We start from the raw sequence: 16,210 nt of genomic DNA on the forward strand, positions 1-16,210 counted from the left end.
AAACTTCCTGTAGTTGAAGAATGTGCAAATATAAGCAAAGGTGTCAGTTTGTGTCTTATAGTAAAAAGCAGATGACCAAATCTGCCCCTTCCTCCATATGGATCTGCTCAACAAATTCTTGTCAACAGAGACAAGAAAGAAAAACTGTAACAGATGGACTGTGGATTAATCCAAACATTAGAACAACCTAAGATACAGTAATCAACGTCAAGTCGTCTTAATAACTGGTTATACTGTTTTCGCCTGAGATTTTCCCTGAGCTCTTGGTGCAGTTGGGTTCATTTTGATGACTGAAGCAAACCTGAGGGAACTTACATTAAACACAAGATGTTTTTATCAGTCTGGCGTGCTAAAAAGATGGGCAGGAGATTCATGAACAGGGTGCGGAAGACCAGGCAGTTTAATCTGCACAGATTGGTAGGTTGTCTGAGTATGAATAATAAGGTAATAATATTTTATATTAAATATTTATACTAAAATGTATTGTTATAGAATAATCGTGCTGGTGTTTGCTTATAAGTTAGTTTCAGCAGTAAAATATATACTTTTTATTGACTGTGTGAATCACACTTGATCAAGAACCATCCTTCAGTTCTGTCTCAACTAAAAGCTAAGATAGCCTTTCTAGAGTATCTTAGCAAAAAGGGTTAACAATTCTTTTCCACAGTATTTGAGTCCTGAACTCCTGGGCTTTGGCTTGGAATATTGCAAATGCTTGTTAATGAGACTTAAACTTGCTATGCTAATGCAAGTTTATTAAACCTAGAATTCTGAAAAATGTAAGAAATAAACATGAGCTTGTATCTACATTTTCAGTGTTGGTTTTGTTCCCATGACTGGAGAGTTAAATTTGGATATTTAAATTGAGTTCTGTACATTGCTTTTGTCTCTACTTTTTTGGTCAAAACCTAAATGATACTGAAAATAAAATAAGTCTCTGCCATTTTTAAGGTGATTCTTCAGTTTTCTCTGTTATTCTCAGTTTATTCCTTAGGGTCCATGCTTATTTTAGCCAATATTCTGTTTAGCTGGATGGTAGTAAAACTAATATAACACAGTTTTCAAGTGCTTCAAGGGGGTTGTTGGTTTTTGTTTAGAAAGGGTAATTGAGATATAACTGCTATTTCTGTTTACAAATAGCTTTTGTTACTGTGCCTTTTTAATTTGTAGGTATGTATTCTACTTAGAGATTAAAATATGGCATTATGTCATGTTTTAGCTTGTCCCAGCAAGCTGATTAATATGAATTTACTTAGATACAAAGCCAGAGGAATTCTGGTCCAAGTATTTGATGTTGATTTTTACATTTAGTAACCACTGTAATTACTGTATCTTGTTAATTGGCCAGAGAACAAATAATGTTACTCTGCAGCCACTAGAAATGCAGGTGAATTTTGCAGTAAATTTATCAAGTTGTACAAAGGTACATATACTGATGTAGAAATCTTTACTATGTGATGTTTTGGTTTGGGGCAGGATTCTTCATGTGTTTGATTTTTTTTTTCCCCTTCCAAATCTTCAAATTCTCAGTTCCTGCCTTGTAGTAAATAGTTGGAGTTTTTTGTTTATTTTGTTTTGGCATGTGGCATTTTTTGTTTGCTTTGTCTTTAATTTTATCACCATCAGTTCAATATCCAGAATATGAAAAACTGATAATGGAAGCTCTCTGCTCCTTTTAGGACTTCCTGAGGTTCCCTGATGAGCCTCCTTGTTGTACCTCTTGACTCTGAAGGCAGTCACTCACAGATGCAATTCCAGCTGCTGCATCTGTGTTGATGTTTCTCCTTTTTCTGGATATTCCCTTTTCTGTCCAAATAGAACTTTGTCCAGTTTTTCCCTGTAGGTGTTTGACCCTCTGTTGAAATGCTTTTTGACTGAAATAAGCCCTTTGTTTTTACTGCCTCCTTTTTTGTCAACTGTACAAGTGACCAGTCTTCCAATCCGGACTCCTTTGTGTTATCCTGATATTGTGCCATCTCTAGAGCTATGCCTTGCCTTTATCTTCAGGTTGCTCTGTGAATTGTAAAAATCAGGGTTTGTCTCATCCCCACAGTACAGGCTCCTTCTACAAATAACTGTAACTGTATCTGCTTAGGCGTCAGCAAATCTTGCTCGCTATCGTTCCCATCCATATGGAGTGTAGGTGACACAGATTGCTGTCTTGCATCACCAGCAGGATTGCATAACCTCTTCCCTAAGTACTTTTCTGGATTTCTATCTCCACTGAAATTAAAGCATCATTGCTTCATTTTCAGGAAGTTTTTTTTGTGCATATGATGCTTTCCTGAAGTGCTGATTTCTAAAATATTTTGTCAGTGATGCTGTAGTTGATCAGTGGCTGGGTGGGAATCATCTTTGAAAGAAACTACCTTAAAACACAGCAAAACTCTCCTATCTTCAAACAGACTGATAAAATAGCAAGAAAAATATGTACTTGGTACATTGCTTGTCCATGTATTGTGGTACTGCCTTTCAGAATTTTAAACAATATTCTTCCATGTGACTCTGTTTGGAGCCTATGGAGAAAGAGAGAAATGAGTTCTTGAAGTTTTTTTGAAAGTAATACTAATTCTTGTGCTCTAAGGTATTTAATAAAATGTATAGCAGTGTTGACATTCAAGGCCATAGTAGAAAAAGATAAAGTATTTTCACCTTGACTCTTTATAAAAAGACGTGGAACTCAAAGCATGTAATTTGTAGCTTGTTCCAAACGTCTTCAGTCATAGCCAGGGATTAATCAATTCCTCCAGTAATAAATTCATGGCACTTTTCAGACTAGGTATTTTCTTTGTGTCTGGAAAAAGGTAGGACTCAAGTAGGGCTGCAGTCTTCCTGTGAAAAGAATTTTCATTATAAAAAGCTTGTCCATTTGAAAGGATCATTGTACCTACTGTGTCTCAGGCATTTCTTTACCTCCATTATCTATCTTATGTTCATAGCTTTGAGGACACTGCACGAGTCAGACTGAGTTTCATATGACTTGCACTGATAAGCCATTGTATTTTATAAATATTAATAAAGTCTGTCTGAAAGGTGTGCTCAGAATATTGGCATGTGGTTTGTTATTGAGCTGTACTAGTGACTAGAAGTAAATGGTGCATTGATCTTACTATGGCACATTTCAATTAATGTACTTATTATTTCTGCTTGTAATATAAGCTCTTAGGAAGAAACTGTTACACAGAATAGGGCAGCTGTCAGTAAGAATTTGTTAAGCAGAAGATTATATTGCACTCCAAAAAGTATGTTGAGGAATTTGGTAATCTGCACTAAAATGCACATCAGATAGAATTAGAATTTTGAGGTTGTAAGTTGTGGCAGCGTTTTAAGGAATTTTTCTGCCTTTGTTCATCATGTGGAGAGTTTGCTACGTTTTTAAAATGTTTGCCCTGGTGCAGTGATTATGACCATAGAAATATGCCACAAATAGTTTTGGTAACTTTGTGTTGGCTTTCCAGAGGCGAGCTTGTACTGAAAGCCTTGACACCTCACTGATTTCATTAGTCCTCTCTCTGATGTGAGCTGGAGGATTTTTTTTTAAATAGTTGGCTATAAAAATTTGAATAGTGAGTTCTATAAGGTAACTTGGATTCCATGTAATCGTTTAGATAATTATTCTGAATTGTTTTTTACTGTGAAGAGAGCAGAGAACATGCACAGCTCTAGCAGTAATACTTGTCATGTGCATGGGAAAGCAGAATAATCTTACTGAAAAGTCGTTACTGAATAGTAAGAATTTTTCATTTTTGAAGTACTCTTGTAGTTTTGAGAAATAATGTTGGGTCTCAATAAATACGTATATTTATTGTTTTCATAAAAGTAGTCACAGAAATTTGGAAACAGGGGTTACAAACAAGACACATTATTTACAGACTAAGAACAACAGTGTGCACTTGCAGTGTTTTGTCTTAGTTTCTCTAATCTTCATGCTGATTAAGAAAACCAAACCCACAGCTGAACAACCTCACTAGACATCCTTTGATACCCAACACAAAATGACTGTAATTCCCTCCCTCTATAGTTGCTTTATGCACTAAAGAAGGAGGAAAACCAAGAAGAAACCAGTGAACAGTTCGTTCTTAAATACTTGCTTTGAACATGGTGTTAAAGTCTCTTGCTCTGTGGAATGTTTTCAGAAAGACAGAATCAGTGAACAAGTGCAGTTACGCTGTGTGCTCCCTGTTTTGTTTGCTTCAGGTTCATAATTTATGCAAGCAAGGAAGTGAAAAGATGCTATTGGATCTTTCTACAGGCAGTGATTGAAACTTGGTTATTTTTGATCCGTGCTTTCTCCACCCAGTAGCTGTTATCATCCACCACCATCCTCATAGCTGTGAATTTAGAACGTTGTACAGTACCTGCTACCCAGTTTCCCTTAAATATCTGTTGTCAGCTAGGAAGAGAAAGCAAGATTTTCATCCTGTGGGTTCCGAAAAGGAAAAATAAGGAAAACCTTTTCTTTTCTTTTTTTTTTATTTTCTTTTTTTCCTCCAAATTGCTCAAGATTATACTCATTATTGTAATCAGAGATAGAGAGGGAATGTAAAGGGTGGAAAGCCTTGGAAGAAAAATACCATCAGCCAGCAAGACTTTTGTTTTCCTGGTTAGTAAATGATGCTGCTGTAATTCTATCTGCATTTTTTTTTTTTCCTGCTCATTCACCACTCAGCAGCTGGTAGGGAATTAAGACTGCCTGGCAACCACCTGCAGAGCTGCAGAGATGAATTACATTTTCGGAAATAACACCCTGCTCTATTCTCGTGCCAGTCGAGGCAACACTGGCTCAAGCCACAGCTCTGTAGGCCCCAAACAGAAGCAGTGGGCAAAGAAAGGCTCAACAGATGAGTTACGGAATGAGCCTTCCCGGTGGCAGCAGATAGTGGCATTTTTCACTCGGAGACATGGATTCATTGACTGCATTTCTGTTGCTGCCAGCTCCACCCAGGTAATGTGCCACTTGTTAAAGTGATTGTGTCTGCATGTTTTCTGCTTCCTTGCTAGTCAGAAATAGCAATTATTTATATATGCATGATTTCAGATAATCTCTTATTTATGAGTGGTGTTTTCTGTCTGCTTTCATTTTCGTGTTTTACAGGGCTCTGTATAATTTCTAGCATTAAGGCATGAAAATGGAAACACTAAATGAGATCTGGTTCTTATTTAAGTTATTTTGCAAGTGATGAACCTCCGGCAACTTTAAATATGGGCTATTTTAATGAAATAGTGAAATATTAAAAAATGTACTTTGCATTCTCCTGCCTGGCTCTGGAGGGGAATAGCGTAGTTAAGGAATATCAATTTATAGCTCTAGCAAGTTGTCAAATGAAATAAGGAATATGTATTTAATGGTTAAGGAATTGTATCTAAAGGATTAAATAATTTAAAACCTTAACTCTAGGTAGCATATCAAATTCTAGTCTGTAACGGCTTTCTAGGTTTTTTGGCTGCTAATAATCCATAAATGAGATGAAAGAATGCCTTCGTTACATACAGAATGTACATTTAATAGTGCAGTCTGTAAGAAAAACATGGCATTTTTCAACTTCACTGTCTCTCTGCTCTAAGTGATGTTTGTATTAATCATTAAAAGCCAGGTAAAAACAAGCAAGCGAAGTCTTAAGTGTATGACTTTGAGTTCTTAAGGTTGATACTGAGAGGAGTTAAAACTTATTTGCATTTGTTTCTCTGGATAATATGACAAAGAAGGATCTATGGAACAATGCTGAGATGTCAGTATTATTTAAAAACATGAGATTAGATTTGTTTGGCTTACTGTCAGGTGAAATTCATCATTAGTCAGAATGTCATTTAACCTGAAATACTACAGAAACTTATAAAAAAAGCCAAAATTAAAAAAAAAAAAAAAGGAAAATTTGTTATCCTCAGACATTGTAATTTTGTTAGATTAATTTGTATCTGTTGCCAACTGTTTCAAAGATGATAAACTGGCACTTCTTTTTTTGAAGTCTGTTTATTGTTACCTGTTTTTTGCTTATTAATTTGGAGTAAACAATGAATAGGAGAATGTAGACTGGGATTTTCACTTTCTTGTTGCAAATGTACATGACGTGGAAGACAGATCCTGTACTTTCTCTAATGAGTCATTATACAACTGGAAGGGATGCATTAGGTAGACATAATAGCTTTTAAATACTGTTAATTTTTTTAGTAAAAATATACAGGATTAACCTCTTGAATAAATATTATAGTTGCTCTTATTTGTTTAATGCTTGAAGAAGTAATGTTAGAATCCTTGAAACTTGCAATTGGACTGACTAGTCAGGCCTAGAAATTTGCTGATAAATAAAATACAGAGTAGTCTCTGCTTTGAGTGAAGGTTGGTCCAGATAAAGATCCTGAGATCCCTTCAAAGTGAAGCTGTGATTCTGTAAATATCCCAGTGTTTGTTCTATTTTTCTGCTATGAAAAAGATTGTTTACCTCTGTGAAAGCCTGCCAAATATTTTCATAACTCTGACAGTTCTCTTGTTAAAAAGAACTACTTATACATGTTCATGGCCAGAAAGAGGGGAAAAAACATAAAATATTTTGAAGTGGTTGTTAAAAAAACTTTAATGAGCATATTCAGAAGTAATGCACTGAAAACATAAGAGCTTAAGCCACTTCCTCTGGAAAGATGCTGTACTGTGCTCATACCTTATCCTCCCATTGCAGCTGTTTTAGCCTCAGGGAGAGAAAAAGACATTTGGAGATTGTTCACTGTGGTGCAGTTTTGGTTTTCAGTTCTTGTCAGTTTGTGTTCTGTGTTGTAATATTCTGAAAATTCTTGATGTCTTTTATTTGTTCATGTAAGATACATTCCCATCATTTGAATATAATCACTTTTGCAGAGTTCAAATAAATAATTAGATGTGAGGTACTTCTCTAACCTGGTCTATTGAAATTCTGCTTGTGATTGTGGGCTTTATTTACTCATTGTTGTGACATCATGGTTTTTAACTGATACAAAACCAATCTGATGGGGTTTAAAGTCCTGGTCTCCTGCTTCCCCTGTGACTCTGCTACAAAGCCCCTGGTTTTAGCTGTCCCTTCATTTTCTTGGCTTTCTTGGGTGGCATGGAATGGTCATACTTGCTTAGTTCTCTCCATTACCAGTGAAAGGGAAACAGCTCCTGGGGATGGGGCTGCACATGCCTGTCCTTCTCTGGGACCTGCATGGGTCACCCTTGCCCAGCAAGGGGAGGGGTCAAAGGACTTTGGATTTTGGAGTAGGGTATTTTTTGAGTGGAAGATTCTGTACCCTTAAAGAAGCAAGGATGAAGTTGATGGTGGATATATTAGCATTGCTTTTTGCTTGGTCTGTGCCCAGAAGAATGTGTGTGTGCCCAAATGCATGGTGACACCAGTCTCCTTTAGCAGTATGGGGAGCTGATTTAACATGCTCAGGAGTTCGAGGCCTTTATTGTTTCTTCCTTCTTCCTCCTCATTCTCTGTGAAGAGGAGTTAGTCAAGGAAAAGAATTAAGGAACTTGATTAGAAGTTGGTCTTTGAATTTTTGTCAGCAAATTTATTAATTTCTATAGTAAAAGCCAACCCTGTGGTATAAAATGGAAGATAAGGATAAAACCAAACAGATGACAAATTTATATTCAAAAGGGTGAATAACTATGCCATGAGCTTAGTAAATATGTGGTTATGCAAATGAAAAATAAGGATAATTTGAAGTGCTGCTCTATCGAGAGATATGCATTTTGCATCAATGAAGATAGCTGTATCCAGGGCACTGCTTTCCCCCAAAGCCTTTCCAAAGCTCTCAGAAGCTCTTATTTCTCACAGTGAATGCAGCTATCACATCTCAGAAAGCATTTTATCTGTTGGCAGTATTTGGCCCATGTTGTGCCCCAGAACCAGAAGCTGATTTGTCTGAAACTCAGGTCATTAAAAAGGTTGCAACAGCAATGCATTGAGGTTATTCTTGGCTTGTCACTGAGTATGATCTGCTTCCAGCATTGGATACTGAAAAATTGTTTAGCTCTTTGAATATGCTCTGCTAATCTGTACTTCTATTTTCTAGGACATCTTTTAGGAAAGAGAAGGAGTGAGACAGAAACCCCCTCATAACTCCACTTATCCATTTCAAAAACTTGGCTTTAAATTTCAGAGCCTATCAACTGCTTTTGTGAGCTTTTTGAACCCTGTCATTTCTCGAATTTGTGTATCTTCCTTTTAAAATCTTGATGAAAGTTTTACTGTATCATTAGTCCTAGTCTGTTACTTTCAAAGTCACTTAAAATAATGGACGTAGCATTTTGTACATGCTAGAACTATGTCTAATCAGACAACAACATAGAGGTACTATAAGATACATTAAAAAGACAGTTATTAAAAAAAGTCAAGTGTCTATCTTAATCCCTCTTTTATTGTACTTCTTGCAAAAACTGATTTTTTTAGAGTGTTATTTATAATCCTTCCTATATTTTGGTATACTTAAGTATTTATATATTACAGCTAATATTGTGATGAACACGTGAGAAAGCAGCTTGAAATAGTATGTGCTTTGGATGATTTCTACTATAAGAAAGCACTTTCTGAAATGTAAACATGAGTTTTACTCTACTAGGTTTCATTTTTCTTGATTTTAACTATGTAATATCACACATTTGTAAAAGCATGAATTTATTTTGCAAATCTTAGTTCCTCCAACTGGTTGCATTTCCATAAGATGGCATTGTAGCAGAGAGAAAAATGGTATGAATTTATTCCTGAAGAGAAATGCATTCATATGTGTTCTAATCAATAGGCTAAAAAGTAGGAAATTCTTTATAATTTAAGCTTGAGCATTAAGGGACTGTCTCTGGAACCTTTGATTCATTTTGTAAAGATTTTCTGTGTACAATAGAGATGGAAACTTCTCAAGACTGTGAAGTTTCCTTGAAGTTTGAGAGACATGCAGTTTTAAAATCATATTAATACCACTATCAATAAATCTCAAGAATACCTGACATGACTTCTGTAATGTCATGTAGGTTTTGTTAGGATCTTGCTGGTTCCCTACTGTAGCCAATGGTCCTCTTCTCCTGAAGTCAGGCAGTCGTCCTGTGCTGGACTGGGCTGTGCTGCTTCCTTCCCCAGCCCGTGTGTGTGACTGCAGTGTTGGCATGTGCAGTTTGTTACCTCAGTTAATCACCTACCGTGGTGATAAGCACTGAACGGGTGCTCCAGCTGCCTGCAGGCTCTGCTTCCTGCCACAGGGGGTTGGGTTCCACTTTCTCTCACCTGTTCCTTCACAGCTCTGTCTCAGAGTTGATAACAGAATTTCTTCGTATTTCTCTGTCGTTGTAACGCAAGAAAATTGCTTTTTCTAGAATGAGTCAGAAATCTGGTAAGCAAAGAAGAAAGAGACACAGAATTTTTTGTTTTTGGAGTACTGCTGCTACTACAGGGGCTTTCTGTCTGCACTGTGCCCAAGACTCTGAATCTTCAGGCAAGGCAGACACTGGATCCCATCTTAATCCATTGTCTTCAACTAATAACCCCCTTGGACTAACAGGGTCTTGCTGTATGAAGCCAAGTGCATGGAAGCCTGTGAAAGAGGTAGGACTCTTTAGGGCTGTTATATAACTTTGCTAATTTATTTTATATTGTGATAGTTGCCCTCTCAGTCGAGGCTTGTATTGATTGACAAAGTGTTTTGAAAGGCCAGTCTGTCTTTCACCAGCTGTCAGCTCACTGACCAGCTCCAGCACTGCTCCTGTGGGATAGTATTTCTGTTTTGCTGCCAAAGCTGCTGTACGTGTTTCAGTTAATACAATTATTAACTAAATTACTGTCTGACAGAACCACTGAACATAAAGTGAAAACTATCATCCCTCTGTTCTTATCTTTTGGTCTACGACATCAAGAGCAGTCTCAATTATGATTAAGAATGCACTGGATGTTTCTTTTACTTTGAAAAATTTAATTCAACTTCTTAGATGTTTTTAAACAAAAGTCTTTTAGATACTTTTTTCTTTTAGAATGATCTGCATCCATGTTTGGGAGCTGACATGGTATCATGTGTTGGGCAGTTTAAGTCTTCTAGTTTATACCCAGCTCATAGTGTGGCCATATGATCACATGGTGGTTTTGTCCCCTAAGAAACTGTCAAGAATCCCAAAACTGGTGCAGTTCTGGCACTTGCCTTTTGAAAGACTTAAAGTTACCTTCCATATACCAAGTTTTTGTGCACACACACACACAAGGCTCAGTATGAAAAAAGCACTCTGAGGGACTGCAGCCAATGCAGGGCAAGGATTCCCTTTTGTCTATCTTGTATAATTTTAAAAAACCTTTGCCACCAACCAGAGTGCTTCTGGACTTGTTTTCCAGTTTGGTATTCCTCAGGGTGTCTCTGTGCCGTTTATTGCTATTCCATGTGACTTGTTGTCAGTATTGAATTTCATCTCACTGCCTATAACCCTCTTCTCTGATACATCAACCTTGCTCCACAGCTTGTTTCTGATGTGCATTTGCTGCTCTTTCCTTTTTGTTGGCATTTAACTGCACATTAGGATGTAGTTGAGCTGACGTGTTCTGCAGACAGATAACAGGCATTTATGACTCATTTTGTCTCTCTTGTAAGCTGATCTTTGCATTTATGAATTTTCAGTCTGCTCCATTAAACTGTTTCCTCTGTATATTCTAGTCCCTTACAACAGTCTCTTTTTTGAAATGATATATCTAAGCAATGATTTTCATAAAACCAGATCACCTTGCACATACTTTTCATAGAAAAAAGAAAAAGTCAGGACAAAGTAGTTTAAATTTTACCAGGACACTAGTAAAATAGAAGTGCTTATTAATTTTTTTATATCCTTGTAGTCATCTTAAGTTTGTGGGTCTTTTGTGTTTCTTGGGGTTTTTTTAAGTTGCCAATGGTTTTTAAACTGTATAGAAGTTAGTAGCATTGTTATTATTGGAGACTTGTATCTATGTAGTTGTCAGTCTTCTAACAGGACTTGAGATATTTTATGGGATGCAGGTATAGTACGGGACTTTTCTTTGATGGAATCTCCAATTTCTTCCCACTGCTTTGTCTGGTATTTACTGGAAACTGCCATACCGTGGGAAATGTTTGGATGAGTCTTCTAGCCTCTCCTCCTTTATTCTCTTTATCAGTGCTCCTCACAGTGTGTGTATTTGCTTATTAAAATTGTTTTTTGAAGCCTGGTGCCTGTAGAAGTCAGTTGAGCAGCCTCTGTTAAGTTCCTCCCAGGTGATACTGTTTGGTTTTCATAAGAGCGTAGGGAGGGGAGCAAAGATTGCTTGTGCTTCTGAAGTACAGTTCTACTTCAAAGCAAATTTAATTTAGTAAGTAAATTGTAGTTGTTTTTCTTAGGTAACTAACTGTATCTGACTACCCAGTTAGATGTAGCAGGTGAGAAGGGACTCAGCTTTTCCAGTGGAGAGAAAGGAAGCTCTGGATTCTGTCTGTAGCATGTATGGTAACCAGTCTGAAATCATGTCCTGAGAAAGGATCTGATAAATTTGGAGTGTTTAGAAAAGGGATGATAACTGTAGATGGTATCCAGGAAGACCTGCTTATAAGGAGAAATTTGAGAACCTCTGCTTAGTTGATTCTAAGGAAAGTCAGGAGATGATATGATCACAGACTATAAATATATAGGGATAGATTTCAGAAAGTAAAAAGATTGTTTACTTAGTAGAAAATGGCATCTATAATCCAAGTCAGATAGAAAACTTAATTTTAAAGAATGATATTAACATAATAAGCATTTTAAAAGCTTAGTGGGACATGATGTAACTGCCAAATCAGATAATAAATTAGTATTTCCTCTGTATAAAGCGTAATGACAAATAAAGTTTCTACTTCAGTGTTAGGTGCTAAATCAAAGTCTATGCAAATTGCCTGTGAAATACTGTGCTGATCAAGATGGTGATAGTACAGACCTAAGATTGTATTCCCAGATAGGAATGCCAAAGTAGATGCATATCTCCAATCAAAAAACTAGCTGGGGCTGTCCCACCTTTGAGCTCAGAGTAGTTCCTATTACTCATTTTACTGTATTAAAAATAGTAAGACTCAGGTGCCAATAGAATTTAGATGAGTGTGTTAAGAGGCACAGGTGATCAATAGGAGATGACATTTTTTTCAGGATTTCTTAAGAAACTTGTGTTTAACATGGCTGGACTGTCTGTTATGTCGTGTGTGACCTTTTTGTTTAAACTGAGTATTCCTAGAATAGAAATTGAAAAATAAAAAGGCAAATATGATGCCCTTTCTAAAAGGAGCTAAGCTGTACTCTCTGAGCTGTGTATTCTCTGTACAGCTGAGCAGGTCTGACTTCCTTACTGTACAAACTTTGGAAAATTCTTTACTATTAACAACAAATTAACAGGTAGATGGATAAACAGATATTTTGAAGATAATTCAGCTTGTTTTTGTAAAGGGAAAATAAGGACTTGCAGATCCTCCAGACTTCTCTGAAAACAGGGAACATGTAGATCAAAATCTGCATGGGAACGTTTGGTCATCAGAAGGTCGTTATAATTACAGAAGTCTTTGAAAAAAATGGTTCTTGGATCACAGTCTGTTTATAAAATAATGGTACCATGAGATAAAGGGGAAGGATGTTTTGTAGATTTTTCAGGTGATTCGAACAGGTCCCTTCAACTGGGAGTGGATTCCCCAAGGTCATATTTGTGAATGATAAGGGGGAAACTCTGAGCCAGAAGCATGTGATCAGTATTTTTCATTTTTATTACTTATTTTTATTTTCAGGTTAACTAAACTAACTGCAGAGAATAACAGATAACAGTGAAGGGGCGCAAAAATAGCTGGTATGCTCTACTGAATGAGGAGCAGTTAGAAGGCTAATCCTGCATGTGTGCATATACTGATAGGCTAAAAATGAAGTATTTTCTTTCCAGAAAGAGGCTTTGGAGTTGTCACATATTTCAGACGTGTTCTCTGAAAATGTCACCTTAGTACTGTGCAGTACTGAAAAGGGTAAATGAAATGTTGGGTATTATTAAAGAAGAAGTAGAGAATAACAGAACATTATCTGACTACATTTATTGTCTGTCTGGATTTTGAATTTTGTGTGGGTTCTGTTTCCCTTGTCTTAGGATTTAGCATAAGTAAAAAGGAAAAGGGTAGTGAAGTATTAAGAGGAATAATCTAGTTATCTATAGGGTCAATTAATTTAAAAATAAACCAGAAAAAAGCAAAACTGAGGGAGAATATGATATAGACATATAAAATAAAAATGAAATTAAGAAGGCTCTCAAATAGAAATTCTATTATAGTTCTCTAATTCTAAATCTGTCACAATTGTCCTGTAAAATTTCTTCTAAAATTGTGAAAGTCACTGACAAAACACTCTGGACAAAATGGTCTTTTTGAAGGTTCAAACAGAGAATGAATTAAGAGTGGAGTTAAATGGATTTGCAAAGAGCAGGTGGCATGTAGCTATTACAGAGATTGGTTTAGGAAGACCTTAACTGTCAGGTTCTGAGATGGTTTCCTGGGAAAATTAGTGGGCATATGTCTAATTCTTACTTGCCCATCTGTCAGTTTTTAATGTAGGTAAGATTCTTGACCGTTTGGGCCTTTGCTCTCATCCTCTATGGCAACTTCTACTGTTGGTGTGGAGTGAGGGACATGAACTATCAGAATAATTTATCTCTCTCTGTAGTGCACTGTGTTATTTGATGTTTCTGAATAAATTACATTAGGTAAAAAACCCTGAATAAATGTCTACAGGATGTTTGGAAGCTTGGCAATAGTGCAAGTTAAATGTAGGGAATGGAATCTCAGTTTCTGGCCTTTTGTGTGTCACTCAGAGACTGTGATGACCACCTGACCTAGAAATCTCCAAGTCTCCTATGGAAATGCCATCTGATAAATCCATCCTCTGAGTGATACATCAGTCATGAAATGATCAGAGTGGCAGGAATTAATCTTGAAATATATCTGGAAAAGACTCGTGGTTCGATTAATAGTTTCAGAGAATGTGGTTAACAATACAAGTAAGAGGTGAATTCCCAGCTGTTGCCCTAAGGCATGAATGAGTTAGAAACATTCTTGGTTTTTTCCTTGCTGTGCTGTCTTCTAAGTACAGTAGATACAATGGTGTCCATCTTGGAACCATGGAATCTTCTCGTATTCCAATGCAGTTAGGAAGTGGCAGGAGCACTGGCAGGTTGGGTTTTGTCTGGTGTTAATTTTTATACCATACATTGTTACTGTCACTTAATTTCAAGTAATGCAGGACTTGAAAAACTTAATTGATAGTTCCTAATTTGGGTTCGAGCATCAGAAACCAGCATAGAAGATGCATTTTGTTTTCTGGTTCTTGAAATTCAAAGCACATAAGTAGTTACCTGTTTATAGCATTACCACTTAATGATTTGTTTTTACATACCTGTTAGTCCACTTTCTTCTTTCATTATTTTCAGTGTTAATTTTTCACTTGTTTCACCCTGTGTCTTTACTTGCTCATTTTTACCAATGTTACAGTGCTCAAGTTTTATCAATTTTTGTCCTTCAACTTCAGCAGCCATAATCAGATGAAGTAGATGTAGTGTAAAATGCAATTTCCTACTTAGTTTTTTGTTCATTGGAGAAAAAAAACCTGCAGAAGAAAAATATTGGGTTGTCTGTCAAGCTGGTGCCCTACTTTCAGCAGCAGCCGGAGCGGAGGGCTGTGGAAGACTCCAAACCCAGATCAAAGAGCTGTGATGGTTCCTCTGAGGGCTTTCAGAGATTTCTGCCTGTTCCAGTGGAGAGGATTGCAAGAGCTGGAGATGACTTGTGTGTCTAATAACACTGAGTCCATGACTTGTCATGGACTTGGAGGGTGTTCTTATGGTGGTAAGGATTCAGCAGTGAAAGAACAGCTTCTGTTCGTTTGTAGCCTAGTGAGGGGAGGAGACTCAGGGTTATGGGGCCTGTTGTTCTGCATTTTGTTCAAAGGTTTTTAATGCAAACCAGTGCTGGAAATAGAATTCAGGGTATTTTTTAAGGAAATAGCCCTCCCTTGCTTTGAAGAGTCAGATTTGTATACCATATTTTATGTGAGTTCATTGCTCCAAAGATGCAGAGGGCGATCAGGCCGGGTCTGTTGGAGCAGTCTGGGTGAGGATCAGCTTGGGCACTGGCCTGGGAATGGAAGCTTTTGAACCTCACATGTCAAAGTGAGCCTGACCCCCAGAACTTCACCCAAAGCCTCACCACTGTTAGAACTGTGTGGCTAAGGATACATTAAGCTTGGTATCCTGTTATTCTGAGGATGTGAAAATGGGGAAAGTGCTTTTTGAGTAATTATGGTAGGAAGGTAAATAAATTCAGGTCATAACCTCACTTCTTTTTTCCTTTAAACTGTTTTGGATCCAAAGATTTAATTGATGCCCATTAACTTCTTAATGCTTAAGGACTTGAATCATTAGTAGAAATGTGTTGTGTAGTGTTCTTTGTGTTAGAGATGATATAAAATGAATCTTCAAATTTTTCTTTAAATGGTTTGCAGTCTTGAGGGTCTGATGAATCCTATTTTGCTTTTCCTGAATCGTAAATTCAGAAATCAAACCACTTGTCTTAGTCCTTTCTATAATTTTTTTTTTGTGAAGAAGTGTTTCAAATATTTGGTTTGAATCTACAAACATTTTATTGTAGATTAGCCATTTTAATTATCTTAACTAAATGGAAGTTGGGAAAAATGATTGTGTAAACTAATGCCACAAGTAGACCAATCTGGATCCCTTTCCCCACAGACCAAAATTTAACAGACTTAAGTAATAACTTGATAAAAGTTCACATTGTTTCATGTCTTTTGAAGTAGTCTGAGAAACTTAGGCTACTTTTTGTAATATTTATTGTTACCCACTGTTTTTTCAGGTCAGTATAGTTAATATTCCTTTTATCAAGGAAGTGCCACACAAAATGGACGTTTTGGTCAGTTTGGTATAAGAATGAATAAAATCAGATGAGAAACCAAGCTGGTAATTGTGGATGGCAACATAAAGCCATCAGACCTGTACTGAAAGGTGAAGTTTATGTTTGGAAAGAATTCAGCATCTGTAAAGATAAAATGCTGCAACCACTTATGAGTATGAAGCCTTTTGTAAATGAAGTAAGGAGTGGCTTTAATATGAAGCCACTTTATGCGTAAATCAAGTAATTAATTTTCTTTTTTTCCTGACATTTATATCCTGAAAGCCAATGGATTTTAATTAATGGGCTGTTACAG

At 36.7% G+C, this 16,210-nt stretch overlaps 1 protein-coding gene across 25 annotated transcripts in view; it reads left to right on the forward strand.

Annotated features, from left to right (window-relative positions):
- Positions 1-16,210, forward strand: part of DLG1 (discs large MAGUK scaffold protein 1) — a 138,722-nt gene that overhangs the window by 59,557 nt on the left and 62,955 nt on the right. For 3 of the 25 annotated variants that reach the window (XM_051781343.1, XM_051781338.1, XM_051781340.1), the window contains exon 1: positions 395-4,945. The exons of 20 other annotated variants lie outside the window; for them this stretch is intronic. In XM_051781343.1, coding sequence (XP_051637303.1) covers positions 4,721-4,945 — 225 coding nt within the window. In that variant the 5' untranslated portion in view covers positions 395-4,720. Of the gene's footprint in view, positions 1-392; positions 4,946-16,210 lie in introns of those variants that run through there. 2 more of the 25 variants (XM_051781342.1, XM_051781341.1) reach the window with 2 other exon arrangements.

The sequence above is a fragment of the Manacus candei genome, unplaced genomic scaffold, assembly GCF_025592945.1.
Source record: "Manacus candei isolate 608988 ecotype Guabito, Panama unplaced genomic scaffold, ASM2559294v1 h1tg000015l, whole genome shotgun sequence".
Lineage (NCBI taxonomy): Eukaryota > Metazoa > Chordata > Aves > Passeriformes > Pipridae > Manacus > Manacus candei.